A 16,719-nucleotide genomic window follows, 5' to 3' on the forward strand; every position below is an offset into this window, starting at 1 on the left:
ATTGATATGGTAGGTTATATTAATTGCTTTGAATATTAAACCATTCTTGCATTGCTGGGATAAATCCCACTTGGTGTAGAATCCGTTTTATGTGTTGCAGGATTCGGTTTGCTAGTATTTGGTTGAGAATGTTTATGTATATAGCCATAAGGGATATTGTTCTTGTGATGTCTTTGGTTTTGGTATTGGGATAATGCTGACCTCATAGAATGAGTTCTGCCCTCTTCTACTACTTTCTGGAAGTTTGTGCAGGATCCGTGTTCTTTTGAGCCAACTCCTGTATTAGTTCAGTTTTAACTTTAGGCTGGGGCAATAGCATGGCCTGCAAGTAGGTGTTTTGTAGATTCAGATAACTGGAGCCACAGGGTCTGCTGGCACAGGAGCACAGAAGGTAGAGAGCAGGAGTGGCTGAATCAGGAAGGGCCAGGTTAGCATGGGGAGGCCCGAGAGGTTTAGCACTGAGAAGTGATGGGAATGGTGTGCATGTTGATTCTGTGCTGGGTGGAGGGGGCTGGAGGCCAAGAAGGCCTGAGGAGAGGGAGTGGAGGGGATCCAAGAGGCAACCGAGAGGGGCCAGGCTGGGTGGCTGGAAGGCGGAGGCAGCCTTGAGGAAGGCCAGACAAGGGCACGGAGAACAGAGGCACCGAGGTGGGACAGAATCTTGAAGCCTGGGTGCAGTGGGAAGAAGCCCAGAGAGTGGCTCTGAGGCAGGGCCTTGAAACCAGGGGTGGGTGCCCAGGGGGGACAGCTAGGTGAAGTCAGGCCCAGGCTGCTAGAGCCACACTGCACCTGACCCATCTTGGTGGCCGCCTGTGTGCAGGTGGAAGATGGAGGAGGCAGGATGCCTGGGAAGCCAGCAAGGGCCTCTGCTGGCCTTTGGCCAGCCCCCCGGGACTCTCTTGGGAGAGGCGCCTGCATATGGGCAAGCAGGTGGGAGCTGCCGAGGACCAGACCCCTGGCTCCTTGGAGAATCTCTGGCTGGAGGCCTGTGGAGTCCCCCAGGAAAGTGGAGAAAATGTGGGCGGGGTACGTGCCCGATCCCTTGCCCCGCTGCCGCCCGTCGTGCAGGTGCAGTTCTACAGAGGCCACTTTCCCGAGGGATGGGACCTGGGCGGGGCCTCAGAGCCGAGGCTCCGCGCCTGCCTTGATTTCCAACCACGTTGTCTGGAATCGCAGGTGCTGGGGGAGTGGAGCGGGAGGCCTCCTTTGCTCGACGCAAAGTCTTTCCTTCTTGCACCGACAGACGTGGGCCTCCTGTCCCCAGCGCACGCCACCCTCCGTGCAGCGTGGGGAAACTGAGGCCCGCAGGGGGGCGGCCGCGCAGGGTGACGCGCCGGGGGGCGGGGCCGGGAGGGGCGGGCCCGGGATCCTCACCTGCCCGCCCCGTCCCCCGCCGAGAGGGAGGAGCCGGCGGCTGGTGGGCCCGGGCCGGCGGGCGCGGCGGGCGCGGCGGGCATGGCGGGGTCGCGGCCGCGGAGCTGGGGCCGGCGGGAGGCGGGCGACTGGGACGAGGCGGCGGCGGCGGCGGCGGCCGGGGGGCGCGGCCCGGGGCCGTGCCGGTGCGCGCAGGGGAGACGGGCGTGGGCCGCCCCAGGGAAGCCGGCCGTGCCTGCCGCGTGGACGCCGTGAGTACCGAGCCCCGGCCCCTGATACCCGGGACCCGTGCCGCGAGCCTCGGGGTCCGGACCCTGCACCGCGAGCCCCCAGATCCCGGCCGCGAGCCCCGGGCGCTGCTCGCGCGCCCAAGCGGCTTCCTGCGGGAACAAAGGCGGGCGTGGGCCGCCCCGGCGGGCGGGTGGGGGGCTCCGGCCGGCACGGGGCTTGCCGGTCTGCGGGCAGCTCCCCGCGGGCGGGCTGGGCACGTGGCTCCCTCCCTCCTTTCTCACTACTGGGCTGCCTCTGGCTGGGCGAGGTGGGGCGGGCGCCGGGGTGTGGCGGCACCTTTGTTCCAAAGCTAGGCCTGTGGCTGGGGGCCCCGCGGCCGGGACCCGCCCCTGACCCCTCCCCACCCGGAGGGCCTGGCTTTGGGTGCAGAGGGAGCTGCTGGGGTCCAGCCGGGTGACCCGGGCCAAGGCCAGCAGCAGACTGCCTGTGGCCTTGGAGACGTCCCTTTTGCACTTTTGTCGGAGGGGGCTGGTTTGCTAAAAGCAAAGAGTTCTTTTCTTCTTGAGACTGAGTCTGAGGCTGGAGTGCAGTGGTGCCATCTCGGCTCACTGCAACCTCTGCCTCCCAGGTTCAAGTGATTCTCCTGCCTCAGCCGCCTGTGTAGCTGGGATTACAGGCGCGAGCCACCACGCCCAGCTAATTTTTTAATTTTTTTAGTAGAGACGGGTTTCACCATATTACCCAGGCTGGTCTCGAACTTTTGACCTCAGGTGATCTGCCTGCCTCAGCCTCTCAAAGTGCTGGGATTACAGGCATGAGCCACAGTGCCTGGCCATACTTTTCATTTATTTAGTTAAAAAAAAATTTTTTTTTTTAAGCTCCAGCTTTGTTGCCCAGGCTGGAGAACAGTGGCCAACCATAGCTTACCGCCTGCTGGAATTCCTTGTCAATTGATCCTCCTGCATTACCTCCTCCAGGGACTATAGGTGTGCACCACCAAGCCCAGATAATTTTTTTTTTTAGAGATGGTGGTCTCTGTATGTTGCCCAGGCTGGTCTTGAACGCCTGAGCTCAAGTGATCTGCCTGCCTTGGCCTCCCAAAGTGCTGGGATTGCAGGCATGAGCCACTGCACCTGGCCTTATTTTATTTATTTATAGAGACAGTGTCTTGCTTTGTTGCTCAGGCTGGAGTTCAGTGGTATGGTCATAGCCCACTGCAGCCTCAAACTCCTGGGCTCAAGTGATCCCCCCTGCCTCAGCCTCCTGGAGCAGCTGAGACTACAGATGTGTGCCACCGTGCCTAATTAAAAACATTTTATTTGGGTAGAGATGGGGTCTTGCTATGCTGCCCAGGCTTAGTTTTCTTTATGTGCCTTTTTGGGGGTTGGAGCTGTAGTGGAACCAGACCTAGCCCCACTGGGCATCTGGGTCTCACCTTAGCTGCTCCACTAAGGGCTTAACAGGACACTGGCCACATGCCTGCTCCCATCTAACTCTACTGGGGCCCCAGGAGGCACCCTGCCTGGGATGGAGTGAGGGCAGGCACAGACCAAACAGCACAAGGTGGGGGTGCTGTTCATTGGGACCAGAGGTGAGGAAGACACTGGATTTAAGCTGGCAATGAGGGTGCCTAGCCAGAAGAGGGGACTCGATCTGGGTCTTGATGGATGAGTGGAGGTTCTCTGCATGGGAAGGGGTGGAGGTCATTTCAGGCAGAGGAGGAAACATGAATCAGCATGGTGGATTTCAAGGAGAGCAGCAGGAGCATGAGTGAGGGGGGCTGGAGTAGGGGACAAGGCATGACGATGGGTCCCGTGGGCCTGGGTCAGCCCCAAGGCAGTCACTGGTCCTCCACTGACTGTGCACCGTGTAGCCCTCAGAGGGAAGGGGAGTGATACCCCGTGCTGGTGGGGTGGATAGCAGCCCACCCTCCCAATGGTGGTTACGGCCACTGCTGTCAACAGTGTGCTATGTGCCAGGCTGGGTGGTGCCTTCTAGCAACCAAGGCTTGGAATCTCCCAGAAAGCCACACTGGGACAGGAGCCCAGGTCGTTTGGCCTGGGAACTGAGGGCTCTTGGCTGCTCACTTACCTTCTTCCTGTCTAGGCCCCTTAGAGGCTCACCTGGCACTGGGACTTGGAGTAGTTATGGCCTGAGGTCTGATTTACCTGGGCTGGAGGTTTTCTGAGTTCATTCGTCTCTACCCAGCTCCCACGGGGCCTTGCGCTCAGCCGGTGTGTGAGAATGAGCCAGTGGAGATAAAGGGTTACACGCAGCGCCCAGGACCCTGGGGTTGGGTGTGTGGCCGGGTGGACCAGGGGCTGACTGAGTGGATCTGGTGGCTCTGTCTCTTCCTGGGGTCCTACCCAGAAGCCCAAGGCCTTCAGAAAAGGGGTTTCCTTGCCTGTCATGGCCTTACCTTCCGTGCTGCCTCCTGGATCTTGGCAGTATCCCCCTGAGCGCCCGGCTCAACCATCTCCTGCCCAACCTTAGCTGAGCCGCATGCCTTTGTCCTTGATTGCAGCTTCATGGCGGCTGAGGAGATGCACTGGCCTGTCCCTATGAAGGCCATTGGTGCCCAAAACCTGCTAACTATGCCTGGGGGCGTGGCCAAGGCTGGCTACCTGCACAAGAAGGGCGGTACCCAGCTGCAGCTGCTCAAATGTGAGTCCCTGGGGTGGCAGGGGGCACAGCGGGAGGAGATGGGGGCAGGGCTGGCCATGCCAGTGAGCATCCTCCCTGACCCTCCGCTTCCTCACATGGTGGGCCCTCTGGATTTTCCCATCCCTCTCTGGTGGCTGGCACTCCTGGAGGACCTGAGGTTGGCATTCCTAGCCCCCAGGACTGTAGCAGGGTCCAGGGTAGTGCACCTGGCAAGCGCTGGCCAGCTGGCAAGGGGAGCTGCAGCCTGCGGCCAGAGCCCGGGGACCACAGGTGGCTGGGTAGGTCTGGCCTCTGGTGCTGCCCTCACTGAATCTGTGAGTGTTCAGTGAGTTAGTTCGTCACCTGGCCCACGGTGAACCTATGTGCCAAATCCTGGCTGGGTGCTGGACCTCTGGAGCTGCACAGTCCCAGGCTCTGGCTGCCAGGACAGCTGGCTGGGAGGAAGAAGGAGCCCTGAGGCTCGGGAGATGCCCAGATGCTGAGACACTGAAGGCCAAGAGCAGAAGGGCCTGAGCAGCAGGTGTTCTCTGCCAGGGACCCCCTGGCCCTGGGCTGCCTGGTTGGGATGCCCAGGCTGGACTACTCGTTTCTGGACAGGCACTATTTGAGCTGCTCTCCTCTTTGCACAGGCAGCCTCCTTGGAGGAGCTGTAACTGGCTTGCCCCCAGCCTGGGAGAAGCTGCTCAGGGCTGGAGCAGTGGAGCTGGGGTGGTTTCACTGTGACTTTCTGCCTGGGGGTGGCCGCACACCAGTGGATCTCACTGGCAAACTCTCTGGGCTCCTGAGCCTCCCTCTTTATTTTAGTTTTTCGAGACAGGGTCTTGCTCTGTTGCCTAGGCTGGAGTGTAGTGGCTTGGTCATGGGTCACTGCAGCCTCAGCCTCCCAGGCTCAGTGATCCTCTCAGCTGGGACTACAAGCATGTCACTATACCCTGTTTTTTTTAAGTTTTTTGTAGAGATGTAGTTTCATTATGTTGCCCAGTCTGGCCTAGAGCTCATGAGCTCACACGATCCGCCCACCTTGGCCTCCCAAAGTGCTGGGATTACAAAGCTGTGAACTACTGTGTCCAGCCTATTTTTTATTTATTTCTTTTTTAGAGACAGAGTCTCACTGTCACCCAGGCTGGAGTGCAGTGGCGCAATCTCGGCTCACTGCAACCTCTGCCTCCTGGGTTCCAGCGATTCTCCTGCCTCAGCCTCCCGAGTAGCTGGGATTACAGGCATGTGCCACCAGGTAATTTTTGTGTTTTTAGTAGAGTCATAGTTTCACCATGTTGGTCAGGCTGGTCTCGAACTCCTGACCTCAGGTGATCCGCCCATCTTGGCCTCCTGAAGTGCTGGGATTACGGGCGTGAGCCACTGTACCCGGCCTATTTTTTACTTTTTTGAGACAGTGTCTCACTCTGTCACCCAGACTGCAGTGCAGTGACGTGGACATAGCTCACTGCAGCCTCAACCTCCTGGTCTCAAGTGATCCTCCCACCTCAGCCTCCCAAGTAGCTGGAACTACAGGTGCATGCCACCATGCCTGACTAGGTTTTGAGACAGTCTCGCTCTGTCACCCAGGCTGAAGTGCAGTGGCATGATTTTGGCTCACTGCAACCACTGACTCCTGGGTTCAAGTGATTCTCCTGCCTCAGCCTCCCAAGTAGCTGGGATCACAGGCATGCGCCACCGCACCCTGCTAATTTTTGTATTTTTAGTAGAGACGGGGTTTTACCATGTTGACCAGGCTGGTCTTGAACTGACCTCAGGTGATCCACCCGCCCTGGCCTCCCAAAGTGTTGAGATTACAGGCGTGAACCACTGCGCGCGGCCTTGGTCCCCATCTTGTAGCTCTGGGGTGGAGGGAGCCTCCAGCAGTCCTGCAGCACCCAGCAAGTCAGCTGTGGCCTCCCTGGGCCTCTGGTCCTGGCTCTGTCCTTCCTCGTGGTAGTTCCACACAGCCCCCCACTTCTTTGTGGGCAGCCAGGCCTGCCCTCTGGTGGCGCTCTGGGGCCAGCCAGTGTGCCCACAGACTTTCCCATATTTGGCCCCAGAGTAGGCTCCTGGGGAGGGGGCAACATGCCAACCTTGCTTCCTGCTATTCCGTTCAGGAGGCCTGGAGGCAGGAGGCCTGACCCCAAGTTGCCCTGGGGTGGGTCCTCACAGTGGGTCTTGGCAGCTGCCCCTCCAGGCTCGCCCTGCCTTTGCCACCTCCCACAGGGCCCCTGCGCTTTGTCATCATCCACAAGCGCTGCGTCTACTACTTCAAGAGCAGCACCTCCGCCTCTCCGCAGGGCGCCTTCTCCCTGAGTGGCTATAACCGGTGAGTGCCCGTGCCGCCTGCTGACCTTGGGCCCTCACGGCCAGCGGGTCCCGCCCTTTGTTCCCACCCAAGGAAAGTGCTTTCTTGAAGCAGCTTTCTTGCCCATCCCCTGCCCTCCCCACCCAGCCTCCACGGTGCCTCGCCCTCTCTGCATGTCCTGCCCTCAGGCCTGGGACCCCGGATGTGCCAGGTCTTCCTGTGTCTTCATGCACAGGCCCCAGGGTCCTGGACAGCCTGCTCTCCAGTCTCCACTCAGCCACCACCCAGTGACTTCTGCATCCCTTTTCCCTCCCTGCCTTGCCCCTTCACTCACCGTGGCCTCTTTCCAGGCAGCTCAGACCCCAGCCAGCCCATGTCCCAAACTCAGGCCTGGCCCCAGGATTTCCTGCTCCAGGGTCCTCCCAGGCCAGGATTAGTTCCCAGCTTCACACGTGTCCTGGGCTAGGCTCTACCCCGTGATGGGCCATGAACTGCCCTTGAGGGCCTTCTGTGCTAACAGGCAGGTGGCCAATGGCCAGGTGGCAGGTGGACAGTGGCCAGGTGGCAGGTGGGCGGTGGCCAGGTGGCAGGTGTGTGAGGGATGCACTGGCACAGCCCATGGCTGGGCCCCTTGCAGAGGGTAAATGCTGGCACCGGGCTCTGGTTCTGGGTGCTGCCTCACCAGAGCCCTGCACCCCACAGCATTCCTCTGTGCCTCCTACCACCCCTTAAGGGCCCAGCCCCTCCTGCTTATGAGGAACCAATGGTCACGTCGTAGTAGTGGGACTTGCTGACGTGGATGATCTTGAAGGGGATAACATGTCAGTAGTCGGACCTTCGGAGTGACTCTAGGCCTGGCCCGCACCCTGGTCACAGCCCTGGTAGGGCAGCCTTGCCAGAGCACCCAGCCCAGTGCCAGGCCCCCAGGCTGGCATGGGGCACTGGAAGAGGGAGGGAGGAGTCTCAAGGACCCTGTGGCCATGGAGCAGGCCCCGTGGATCAGGGCTCCAGGTTCCTCGGGGGAAGGTCATTGTCTTTCTGCAGACGGACACTTTGCCTTCCAGCCTCCAGCATGTGTCAGCCATGTAAAGCGGCATTGGCGGCCATCAAGGGGGTGTGTCCTTGTCTCCTGTTCACCACTGCTCCCAGGAAGCCCGCTCATCACCGCTCTCCCATGCCCCTCCCTGCCCCCTTACACCTGCCTGGGGCCCCCACAGGGCTCCATGCCCCTGCAGCCCAGCAGCCAGGGCCCACCCAGATCTGCCCGCTTCCGTTGGGGTGTGGTGCAGAAGCAGAGAGACTCTGCTTCACGTGTGGGGGCTGTGGGAGGCCATCCCTACAGCTGTGAGCCAGGCTGTGACCCTGGCGCTGTGCCCTCAGGGTGATGCGGGCAGCCGAGGAGACCACGTCCAACAACGTTTTCCCTTTCAAGATCATCCACATCAGCAAGAAGCACCGCACATGGTTCTTCTCTGCCTCCTCCGAGGACGAGCGCAAGGTGACTGGGGGTGTGGGCCTGCAGGCACCAGGCTGGACCTGCCTTGGGCTCACTGGTCCTAGGGCGCTGGCCTCTCAGCTCCAGCAAGGAGCAGCTGTGGCTGGGACACAGGGAGCTGGGTCGCTGCTGCCCCAGCCCCATCCCCATGCCCAGAGCCTGGTGCCAGCACCCACACAAGGAACGTCCTGTCCTGGGAGGTGCCCCTGTGGGCTGAGGGGAGACACACAGCCATGCTGTACCCAGCAGTGTTGCCTCCCCTGACCTTGGGAGTCACAGCAGAGCAGGTGGGGCAGTGAGGGTGGAGGGGTGCGGTGGGGCCTGCCCTGGTGGCACTGTGCCCACTGCAGCCCCGCTGACCTGCAGAGCTGGATGGCCTTGCTGCGCAGGGAGATTGGCCACTTCCATGAGAAGAAGGATCTGCCCCTGGACACCAGGTGACCCTGGGCCTGGGGCATACCGGGCGGTGGGGGTCCCTGGGACTCCTGGGCTTGACCCGGGTGTCTGCCTCCCAGCCCCGGGCTTGGCACAGTATTCCCTCCTTAAATGTTTCCTGGAGGTGCCAGCTGGGCCGCATGTGTGGGTGTGCATGCGTCTCTCTGCTCCTGTCTACCTCCAGCCTGTCTTGTCACGTCTGTTTCTGTGTCACCACCGTGGGTAGTTCCTGTTGGGGTCATGGATGTTTCCACGTCCCCGGCCAGGGAGGCCTGGAACGGCAGCATCTGGGTGCTTTGCGTTCCCAGCCCCCTACCCCACCCTGGCTCACTCGGTGTGAGACCAGAATGAAACTCCAGGCAGGGCGCCACAGGGCAGTCCGAGCCTTGGCAGTCTTCCCCTTGAGCTGGCCCAATGCACAGCAGATACTCTCTGGGCTGGAACTGCCTGTCCCGAGATGGTGCAGAGGGAACAGACCTTCTGGTCCTTTCACAGACGGGGACAGGAGGCCCAGGGAGGGCTGGGCACACCCAAGGCTGCCCTGCAGGTCCCTGCCTGACCCCGAGCTCCTGGCCCCTGGTCCAAGCTGTCCTGCCTTGGGCCCAGCCCAGCACTGCCCAAGCCCTGTTGAGGCAGGAGCAGGTGGAGACGTGGGCGTGGTCAGGGTGGCCATCCTTATGGGGCAGGAGTGGCAGCTAGTGGCCGCAGGGGCACGGCATGGTGGCACCACAGCCTTCAGTTCCTGAGTCTATCCTTGTAACTATGTGTGTGCATGTCCACGTGTTGTGTGTCTTTGTGTGCACGTCTGTGCTTGTCTTATGTCTGTGTTTATCTGTGTACCTACACGTCTGTGTGATGGGGTCCTTGTGTCTGTGTGTCCACATGTGTGTGTGTGTCCCTGTGTCTTTGTGTGTATATCCATGTCTGTGTGCCTGTGTCCCTGTGTGTGCATGTGTGTTCACATGCCCATCTGTGAATCTGTCAGTGTATGCATGTGTGTGCCTGTGTGTACCTTTGTGTGAGCATCAAGGGACCTCCCAGGGCTGGTGCTCACTGTCCACCCCGACCCACCCTGCGTTGCAGTGACTCCAGCTCAGACACAGACAGCTTCTACGGCGCAGTTGAGCGGCCTGTGGATATCAGCCTCTCCCCATACCCCACGGACAATGAAGGTGAGGTCTTACTCTGCGTCCACTGCCCGTCCGCCTGTCCTCACCTGGCTGCTGACAGTGAGGGGCCCAGCCCTTCTCTTGGCCGCTGTGGAGGAGAGGGAGGTGTGTTGGGCTGTGCTCTTTGGCAGAGCGCAGTGGCATCCCGGGCCCTGGCCTTTGGCAGCAGGGTCTGGACTCACAGTCCGCCCAGCCGGTGCTCGCCCCCTGCCTCCTGGGATCAGCTGTGCACGGAGCATTGCCTGGAGACTGGTCCGGGGCCGCTTTGGCCCTCACCCCCCGCCCCTCCCATGCAGACTATGAGCATGATGACGAGGATGACTCCTACATGGAGCCCGACTCCCCGGAGCCCGGAAAGCTCGAGGGTAAGTGGGGCGGGTGGGCCTGGGGAGCTCTGGGTGCGTGAGAAGCAGGGTCTGGGACCAAGAGCAGAGCCCCTCTGAGGCTGGGGATGCTGGCCCAGGTACCGCCTTGGGTGGCCTCTGTTTCTCTTCTGTGGCCCAAGTATTATGAGGATTGGAGCAGAATAGGCGTACCTGCCGCCAGCTCCGCTTATCTGCTCTGCCCATCTCCCAGGAGCAGGGGTGGGTACACGGTGGTGCCAGGTGGAGCCAGGGCGGCCCTGGAGGCTGAGGATGGGGAAGGAAGCGTGTTGAGGGGTGCACAGACTCAGGGCCGGTCCATGTCCCCATGGCTCCCAGCTTGTGTGGATGCTGCTGCAGGCCAGGTCATTGCCCTGCCCCACCCCACCCCACCCACCCCACCCACCCCAGCATCCATCCCCTTCCTGCAGCCCACAGCCCAGTCAAGGAGACAGGCTGAGACAGGTGGTCCCACGTGGATGACGGAAGCACGAGCTGGGTGGGGAGGATGTGCCTCTGTCCTCCTCTGTCCCCTCCCTCCTTCCTTCCCTCCCCATTATCTCTCCAGGCCTCTCATCTGGTCAGTTTCCTTATATCTGGGGCTGATCCCTGATCCTTCCATCGTCCATGCATCCGCCTTACTGATCCCTGATCCTTCCATCGTCCATGCATCCGCCCTGCCTCTTTGTTTTTCTGCCCCCTGTCCTCACTGACCTGGCCTCTGCTAACTCCAGGCCCCGACCCCGTGTCCTCTCTGCTGCCCGTCCCCTTCCACCTTCAGGGTCTCGGGTCCAGCCCCTCTTCTCCTGCTGCTCCCTCCCTCCTTCCCTCTGGGGCCCCAGTGCCAACCGTCCTTCAGCCCACCAGGATCTGCCAGCTGCTTGCCTCAGTTTCCCTCCATGCAGAGCTCTCATCCCACAGTGTTCGCCATGCCTGCCCCCTGCCTGCACACTCCTGCCTCCAGTCTTAGCCTGGCTGGCCCAGCCCTGGTGCGCTCAGGCTCTGTCTGCCCCGCCCTGAGCTGAGGCCCAGTGAGGCTAGAGACGGGCCTGGGGAGCAGCCTGTGCCACTGATCCACTCTCCCTCCCTCTGGACCCTCTTCGACCTCTCCCCCAAACATTACTCATCCAGACTCCTGTGGCCTCCCCATTCCCAGTTCCAGCGGTCAGTCCTAAGCCAGCCCAGCCTGGCACCCGCCTTGTTCCTTGCCTGCCCGTCTTCCAGGCGTGCCATGCCCCAGGGTCTTCTGCCTCCTCAGCTCCTGTGCCGGACCTGTAAGGGGTACCCGGGGCTCAGGCCTCACTCCTCTCCAGAATTCCCGGGTGATACCCAGGTCATCTGCAGGCTGCCGGCTCTGACTCATGTCCAGCCGGGACCCCTGAATTCTGCGCTCACGCCCTGACCATCCCCCCGCGTTCCCGGGTGTCTCCCAGCTTTCTGGACTTGTTCTGAACAAACAGGCCTTTACCTTCCTCGCAGCAGCTCCCCTGGCCTGTCCTTTGGAATTCTGTCCTCCTTCCCGCTCCGGCCAAGCCCGGAGGTCCCCCTTGACTTTTCTTCCTTTCACTTCCTTCCGCCTCTGGGAACCCGATGGCTCCGCAGGTGTCTTCTAGGCTTTAGGAAGCGTCCACAGGCTGCCATAGGGAGGATGGATGGGGACGGCTGGGGGCGGTGGATGGTCTGGGACCCTGGGGAAGGCAGGATGGGAGTGCTGGGTGTTGGGCTGAGGGGTGGGCAGGCCGTGGGTGGGCCGACAACGGGTTACACTCCTGGTTGGCCCTGCTGACCATTGCCAGCAGAGGGTAGTGTTGGCCCAGCCTGTCAGGGTCCAACATGGGTCTCTTTGCTCTGCAGATCCCCTGACACACCCACCGGCCTACCCACCACCCCCAGTGCCCGTGCCCAGGAAGCCAGCCTTCTCTGACATGCCCCGGGCCCACTCCTTTACCTCCAAGGGCCCCAGTCCCCTGCTGCCACCCCCACCCCCTAAGCACGGCCTCCCAGATGTTGGCCTGGCTGCGGAGGACTCCAAGAGGAACCCACTGGGCCTGAGGCGGGCTGAGCCTTGCCCCAGGGTACCCGCTACCTCCTGGAGGATGAGCGACCCCCCAATGGGCAGTGTGCCCAACACACCCGGCCTTCGGAAACCCCCTTGCTTCCGGGAGAGTGCCAGCCCCAGCCCGGAGCCCTGGAGCCCTGGCCACGGGGCCTGTTCCACTTCCAGTGCCACCACCCTGGCCACTGCCACCTCCAGAAACTGTGACAAACTCAAGTCCTTCCATCTGTCCCCACGGGGACCGCCCATATCTGAGCCCCCACCTGTGCCAGCCAACAAGCCCAAGTTCTTGAAGACAGCTGAAGAGGACGCCCCAAGGGAGGTGGCCAAGCCTGGACTCTTTGTGCCCCCCGTGGCTCCCCGACCTCCTGCACTGAAACTGCCAGTGCCTGAGGCCACAGCACGGCCTGCAGTCCTGCCCAGGCCGGAGAAGTCGCAGCTCCCCCACCTCCAGTGAGTTTGTGTGGTGGCTGGAAGCCCTGGCCTGGCCTCTTGATGGGCACTCTGCCCATGATAGGGTACCGGGTGCAAGGATAGGAAGGTTCCCTGATGCCTCCAGTCTGCTTTGGTGGCGCGTGGAGCATGTCCATGATGGCCCTGAAGCCTGCTGGAAATACTTTGGTTTTTTTTTTTTTCTTTTTGAAACAGGGTCGTCTTATGGTGCCCAAGCTGGAGTGCAGTGGTACAGTCTCAGCTCACTGCAACCTCTGCCTCCTGGGTTCAAGTGATTCTCTTGCCTCAGACTCCCACATAGCTAGGACTACAGGCACCTGCCAACACGCCCAGCTAATTTTTTGTATTTTTAGTAGAGCTGACGAGGTTGGTCTTGAACTCCTGGCCTCAAGTGATCCATCTGCCTCAGCTTCCCAAAGTGCTGGGATTACAGGCATGAGCCACTGCATTCAGCTGAAATGCTTTCTGCTTTATTTCTGGGAAGAGCCAGGAGACCAGTTTGTCCCCCATTCCCACAGAGTCACCCGCCCACACCAATGGCTGTGGTCAGAGGCATCTGGGCCCCAGGCAGGCTGCGTGCCTTGCCTGGCAGGCAAAGTCTCCAGGAACTACAGGGCAGGCTTCGCATGGGTGCGCTGGCTGCAGGCACACCCGCGAATGCCCTTCCCCACCCCCGAGTGCCCTTCTCCCAGGGCTCTGCACACACCTCTGAGACACCTGCTGCCTGTGTGGACGCGCTTGTGAGCAGCCCTGGCCATGCTCGTGGTTCTGGTTAACAAGGGCTGCAGAGGTGCAGGTACTCGGAAGTCAGTCGTTTTCCCACGACTGTGGGGGCAGCGGTCCAGGGCTCAGCCACACCCACAAGCTGGCCACCCATGCTGGCATGGCTCCGTTAGGCTTTGCGGAGTGGGACCACCCAGTCACACGGGGAGGCCTGCAGGGCTCTCCCATGGGCGTCCCCTGAGGTCACATTGCATTGTTCATCTAGTTCACATCTTCCACTCCCCTGTGGCTCTGAGTGGGCTGTGATTTGGCCAAGGCCAGACCTCCCCTCCCCAAGAGCGTCCAGAGCACGTGTTCACGGTGTGGACACTGAGCTCGGGCCCGCAGGCCCCCCTTGCTGGCATCCATGGCAGCCCTCAGATGTCAGGCAATTCCTGCTGCCCCAGGACGGTCACCATGAACCCCTCCTGGATCTCTGTTGTCCTGGTTTTATGGTCACAGGGGCCATAGCAGGCAGCTTGTGTCCTCACACAGGGCGGAGTGGGGAGGAGAGCAGAGGGTGGCCTGCCCCGTGTCTGACAGTGAAATGGTCCTGCCTTTCTCTCCCTGCCCCTTCAGGCGATCACCCCCCGATGGGCAGAGTTTCAGGAGCTTCTCCTTTGAAAAGCCCCGGCAACCCTCGCAGGCTGACAGTGACGGGGAGGACTCAGACGAGGACTATGAGAAGGCAAGGCTGAGCAGCGAGCCCAGGTCCCCGTGGCCAGTAGATGGACAGGTGGTGGGAGAGCCATAGACCAGGACGGCCACTCGCTGGCCATCCTGAGCGAAGAGTCCCCAGAGCCTGGGAGCCTAGGGCAACACAGCACCAAGCAAAGCCCCAGATCCTGGGACCGGTGGCCGCCATCGGGGAGTGGTGGTACGGGTGGATGATTCCGACCTTGGCACTGACACCATCAGCCTCTTGCAGGTGCCACTCCCCAACTCGGTCTTCATCAACACCACGGAATCCTTCGAAGTAGAAAGGTCAGCACAAAGCCCTGCATGTGCTGGGTCCCCCGCTGCGCCCCGTCTTCCTGCTACTCTGTCTCCCTCACTAACTTCTGTGTTGGGGGGTTGCTGGCACAAGTACACGGCCCTGTGTGCAGCAGAAACCAGAGGAGTGGGCCCTTGCTCTGTCTGTCACCCGCTGACACCCTGGCTGGCCTGGGCTCTGCTGGGCTGGTTCTCCAGCCTCATGGCAGGCGGATACTCTCAGCATCTGAGACCCACAACAGCGAGGGGACAGAAAGCCGGGCTTGGGAGTGGGGCAGGAGGGTCCCCATGGAAGCTGCCTGAGGAGGGCTCACCCGCCAATATGACTGTCTTATTTTAGGCTGTTCAAGGCCACCAGCCCCCGGGGAGAGCCCCAGGATGGACTCTACTGCATCCGGAACTCCTCTACCAAGTCGGGGAAGGTAGGTGCCCGGGGAAGATGCCCAGGGCTCCATGCTGTTGGCCCCTCTGCCTCTCCAGGCACCCAGGCTGTGGGCAGGCCCAGGACTCCCCAGTTCCTAGACCACTCCCCTTGTGGGCTCTTACTTGGTGTCTCAGCCGAATTCTCTGCCCAGCAGTGCCCCCCAGTCTATTCTCTAATGGATCTCCATCTGCAAAGTGGGGGCAATGATGGCCACCTCCCAGCGGGGACCAGGACTCGGGTGGGGTTGGGGAGGCCACCTGGGACAGTGGGAACGCCAGGGCTGCCCGCGTCCCTCCGAGCGTGAAGGTGTGGCCTCACTGGGCCGTGCTCTCCCGGGTGCAACAGAGTGGTTATTGGTGGTTATGAGCTGTTGCTCGGAGGCTTTCTCAAGGCTGCCAGTGTCATCCCTGCTGTCCCTGTGCAGGTGGTCTGGAGCCAGAGCCACAGGACCCAGCCTTGATGCTTCTGTCCCCCTCTCCCTGGCCCATGGTCCCCCGAGGGCGGTCCTGCTCTCTTGAAGCTATCAGCCTCCTGCTTCCCTCCTGTAGGTCCTGGTTGTGTGGGATGAAACCTCCAACAAACTGAGGAACTATCGAATCTTTGAGAAGGTGAGAGGACTCTGAGTGGGATGGGGACCCTGGCCACATGGCGTGGCAAGGGGCAGGACAGAATCTCCCTGATCAGGCATAGGCAGCAGGTAGACTAAGACCGGCAGCTCCAGGACACCTCCCTCCCCTCCCCTCCACCATCCCTCATCCCCCACCCCTCCTGCTCAGCCTCCCTCCTCTCCTGGCCTAGCTTTGTCCTCCCCTGACCCTGGAGGGGATGAGTGGCCAGCCTAGACCCTGGGTTGCTTGCCTTTTTCTTTTTGTGGGGACAGGGGTCTCACTGTTTCTCAGGCTGTTCTCAAACTCCTGGGCTCAAGCAATCCTCCCACCTCAGCCTCCCACAGTGCTGAGGTTACAGGCACGGGCCACCGCTTCTCGCCCAGTCCCTAGGCTCACTTATCGACCTTGCCTGCAGTGCTCCGGGTGCAGGCTCCTGGACACTGGGACGGAGGGGAAGTGAGGTGGGAACATGGAGAGCACAGGCCCGATTCGGAGGCCAACCTGGGGGGCCCGCTGGCAGCCAGGAGCTGGCCTGGCGATACCATCATTGCTGCTGCTGCCTCATTTTACAGAGGGGAGACTGAGGCCCAGAGCCGTAGAGTGGCCTGGCCCCATTGACGCTTCCCCTCTCTGCCCCCACAGGACTCTAAGTTCTACCTGGAGGGCGAGGTCCTGTTTGTGAGTGTGGGCAGCATGGTGGAGTACTACCATACCCACGTGCTGCCCAGCCACCAGAGCCTGCTGCTGCGGCACCCCTACGGCTACACTGGGCCCAGGTGATGCCTACGCCAGGCCGCACCGATGGACACGGGCCCACATGGGAGGGTGAGCGGGGGCAAGTCTGTGCTTGCCTAGGGCCTCCATGATGGATGTCTTCTAGGACCCAGCCAGTCTTACCCAGCAGGCTGGGCTCCGGGGCTGGACCAGGCTCCAGGCTCTAGAGGACGAGGGGACTCTCTTATCCCACATGACCTTGCCCTGTCCCAACCCTAGAAACCCAGGACCAAGCCCTGCCTGGGCTCCGAGGACAGGAAACTGGTCCCCCCAGCACACAAACCCCACAGTGGGCTGGGAGCCAGGCAGGGTTGGGGCAGCTGGTTGGGGGCTGGGGCTGGCCCTGGAACCGCCAAGGAACGCTAAGACACAGGCTCCAGTAGGGGCTGTTGCCTCCAATAAAGCAGCGATGACCTTTGCCTTGGTGGCTGGGGCTTGATTGGGAAGGAGGGCATCACCAGCTTACTGGGTGCCCACACGGATGTCCAAGTGCTATGCAGCCCTTGGAACCCCAAGAGGTGGTTGTCTTGTCTTCCAGGGTGCAGGCTGCTAAAGTGACTTCCCCAGGGTACACGGTACGTAACAGATCAGGACCCAAACTTGGGCTGTCTGGGCTGGGGCCCCACACCCCA

General features: G+C 61.3%; 1 protein-coding gene across 3 annotated transcripts in view; it reads left to right on the plus strand.

The window, feature by feature from the left end:
- SH3BP2 (SH3 domain binding protein 2) overlaps positions 1-16,507 on the plus strand; it is a 39,115-nt gene extending 22,608 nt beyond the window's left edge. For 2 of the 3 annotated variants that reach the window (XM_032253975.1, XM_032253974.1), the window contains exons 2-13: positions 4,130-4,269; positions 6,475-6,577; positions 7,937-8,054; positions 8,418-8,488; positions 9,570-9,658; positions 9,952-10,020; positions 11,872-12,526; positions 13,868-13,976; positions 14,217-14,272; positions 14,622-14,703; positions 15,254-15,313; positions 15,956-16,093. In XM_032253975.1, the coding sequence (XP_032109866.1) occupies positions 4,134-4,269; positions 6,475-6,577; positions 7,937-8,054; positions 8,418-8,488; positions 9,570-9,658; positions 9,952-10,020; positions 11,872-12,526; positions 13,868-13,976; positions 14,217-14,272; positions 14,622-14,703; positions 15,254-15,313; positions 15,956-16,093 (1,686 nt within the window). In that variant the 5' untranslated portion in view covers positions 4,130-4,133. Of the gene's footprint in view, positions 1-1,455; positions 1,626-4,129; positions 4,270-6,474; positions 6,578-7,936; positions 8,055-8,417; positions 8,489-9,569; positions 9,659-9,951; positions 10,021-11,871; positions 12,527-13,867; positions 13,977-14,216; positions 14,273-14,621; positions 14,704-15,253; positions 15,314-15,955 lie in introns of those variants that run through there. The other variant, XM_032253973.1, reaches the window with a different exon arrangement.
- The last annotated feature ends 212 nt before the right edge of the window (positions 16,508-16,719 follow it).

The sequence above is a fragment of the Sapajus apella genome, unplaced genomic scaffold (assembly GCF_009761245.1).
Source record: "Sapajus apella isolate SASKATOON/1434 unplaced genomic scaffold, GSC_monkey_1.0 scaffold85, whole genome shotgun sequence".
Classification (NCBI taxonomy): domain Eukaryota; kingdom Metazoa; phylum Chordata; class Mammalia; order Primates; family Cebidae; genus Sapajus; species Sapajus apella.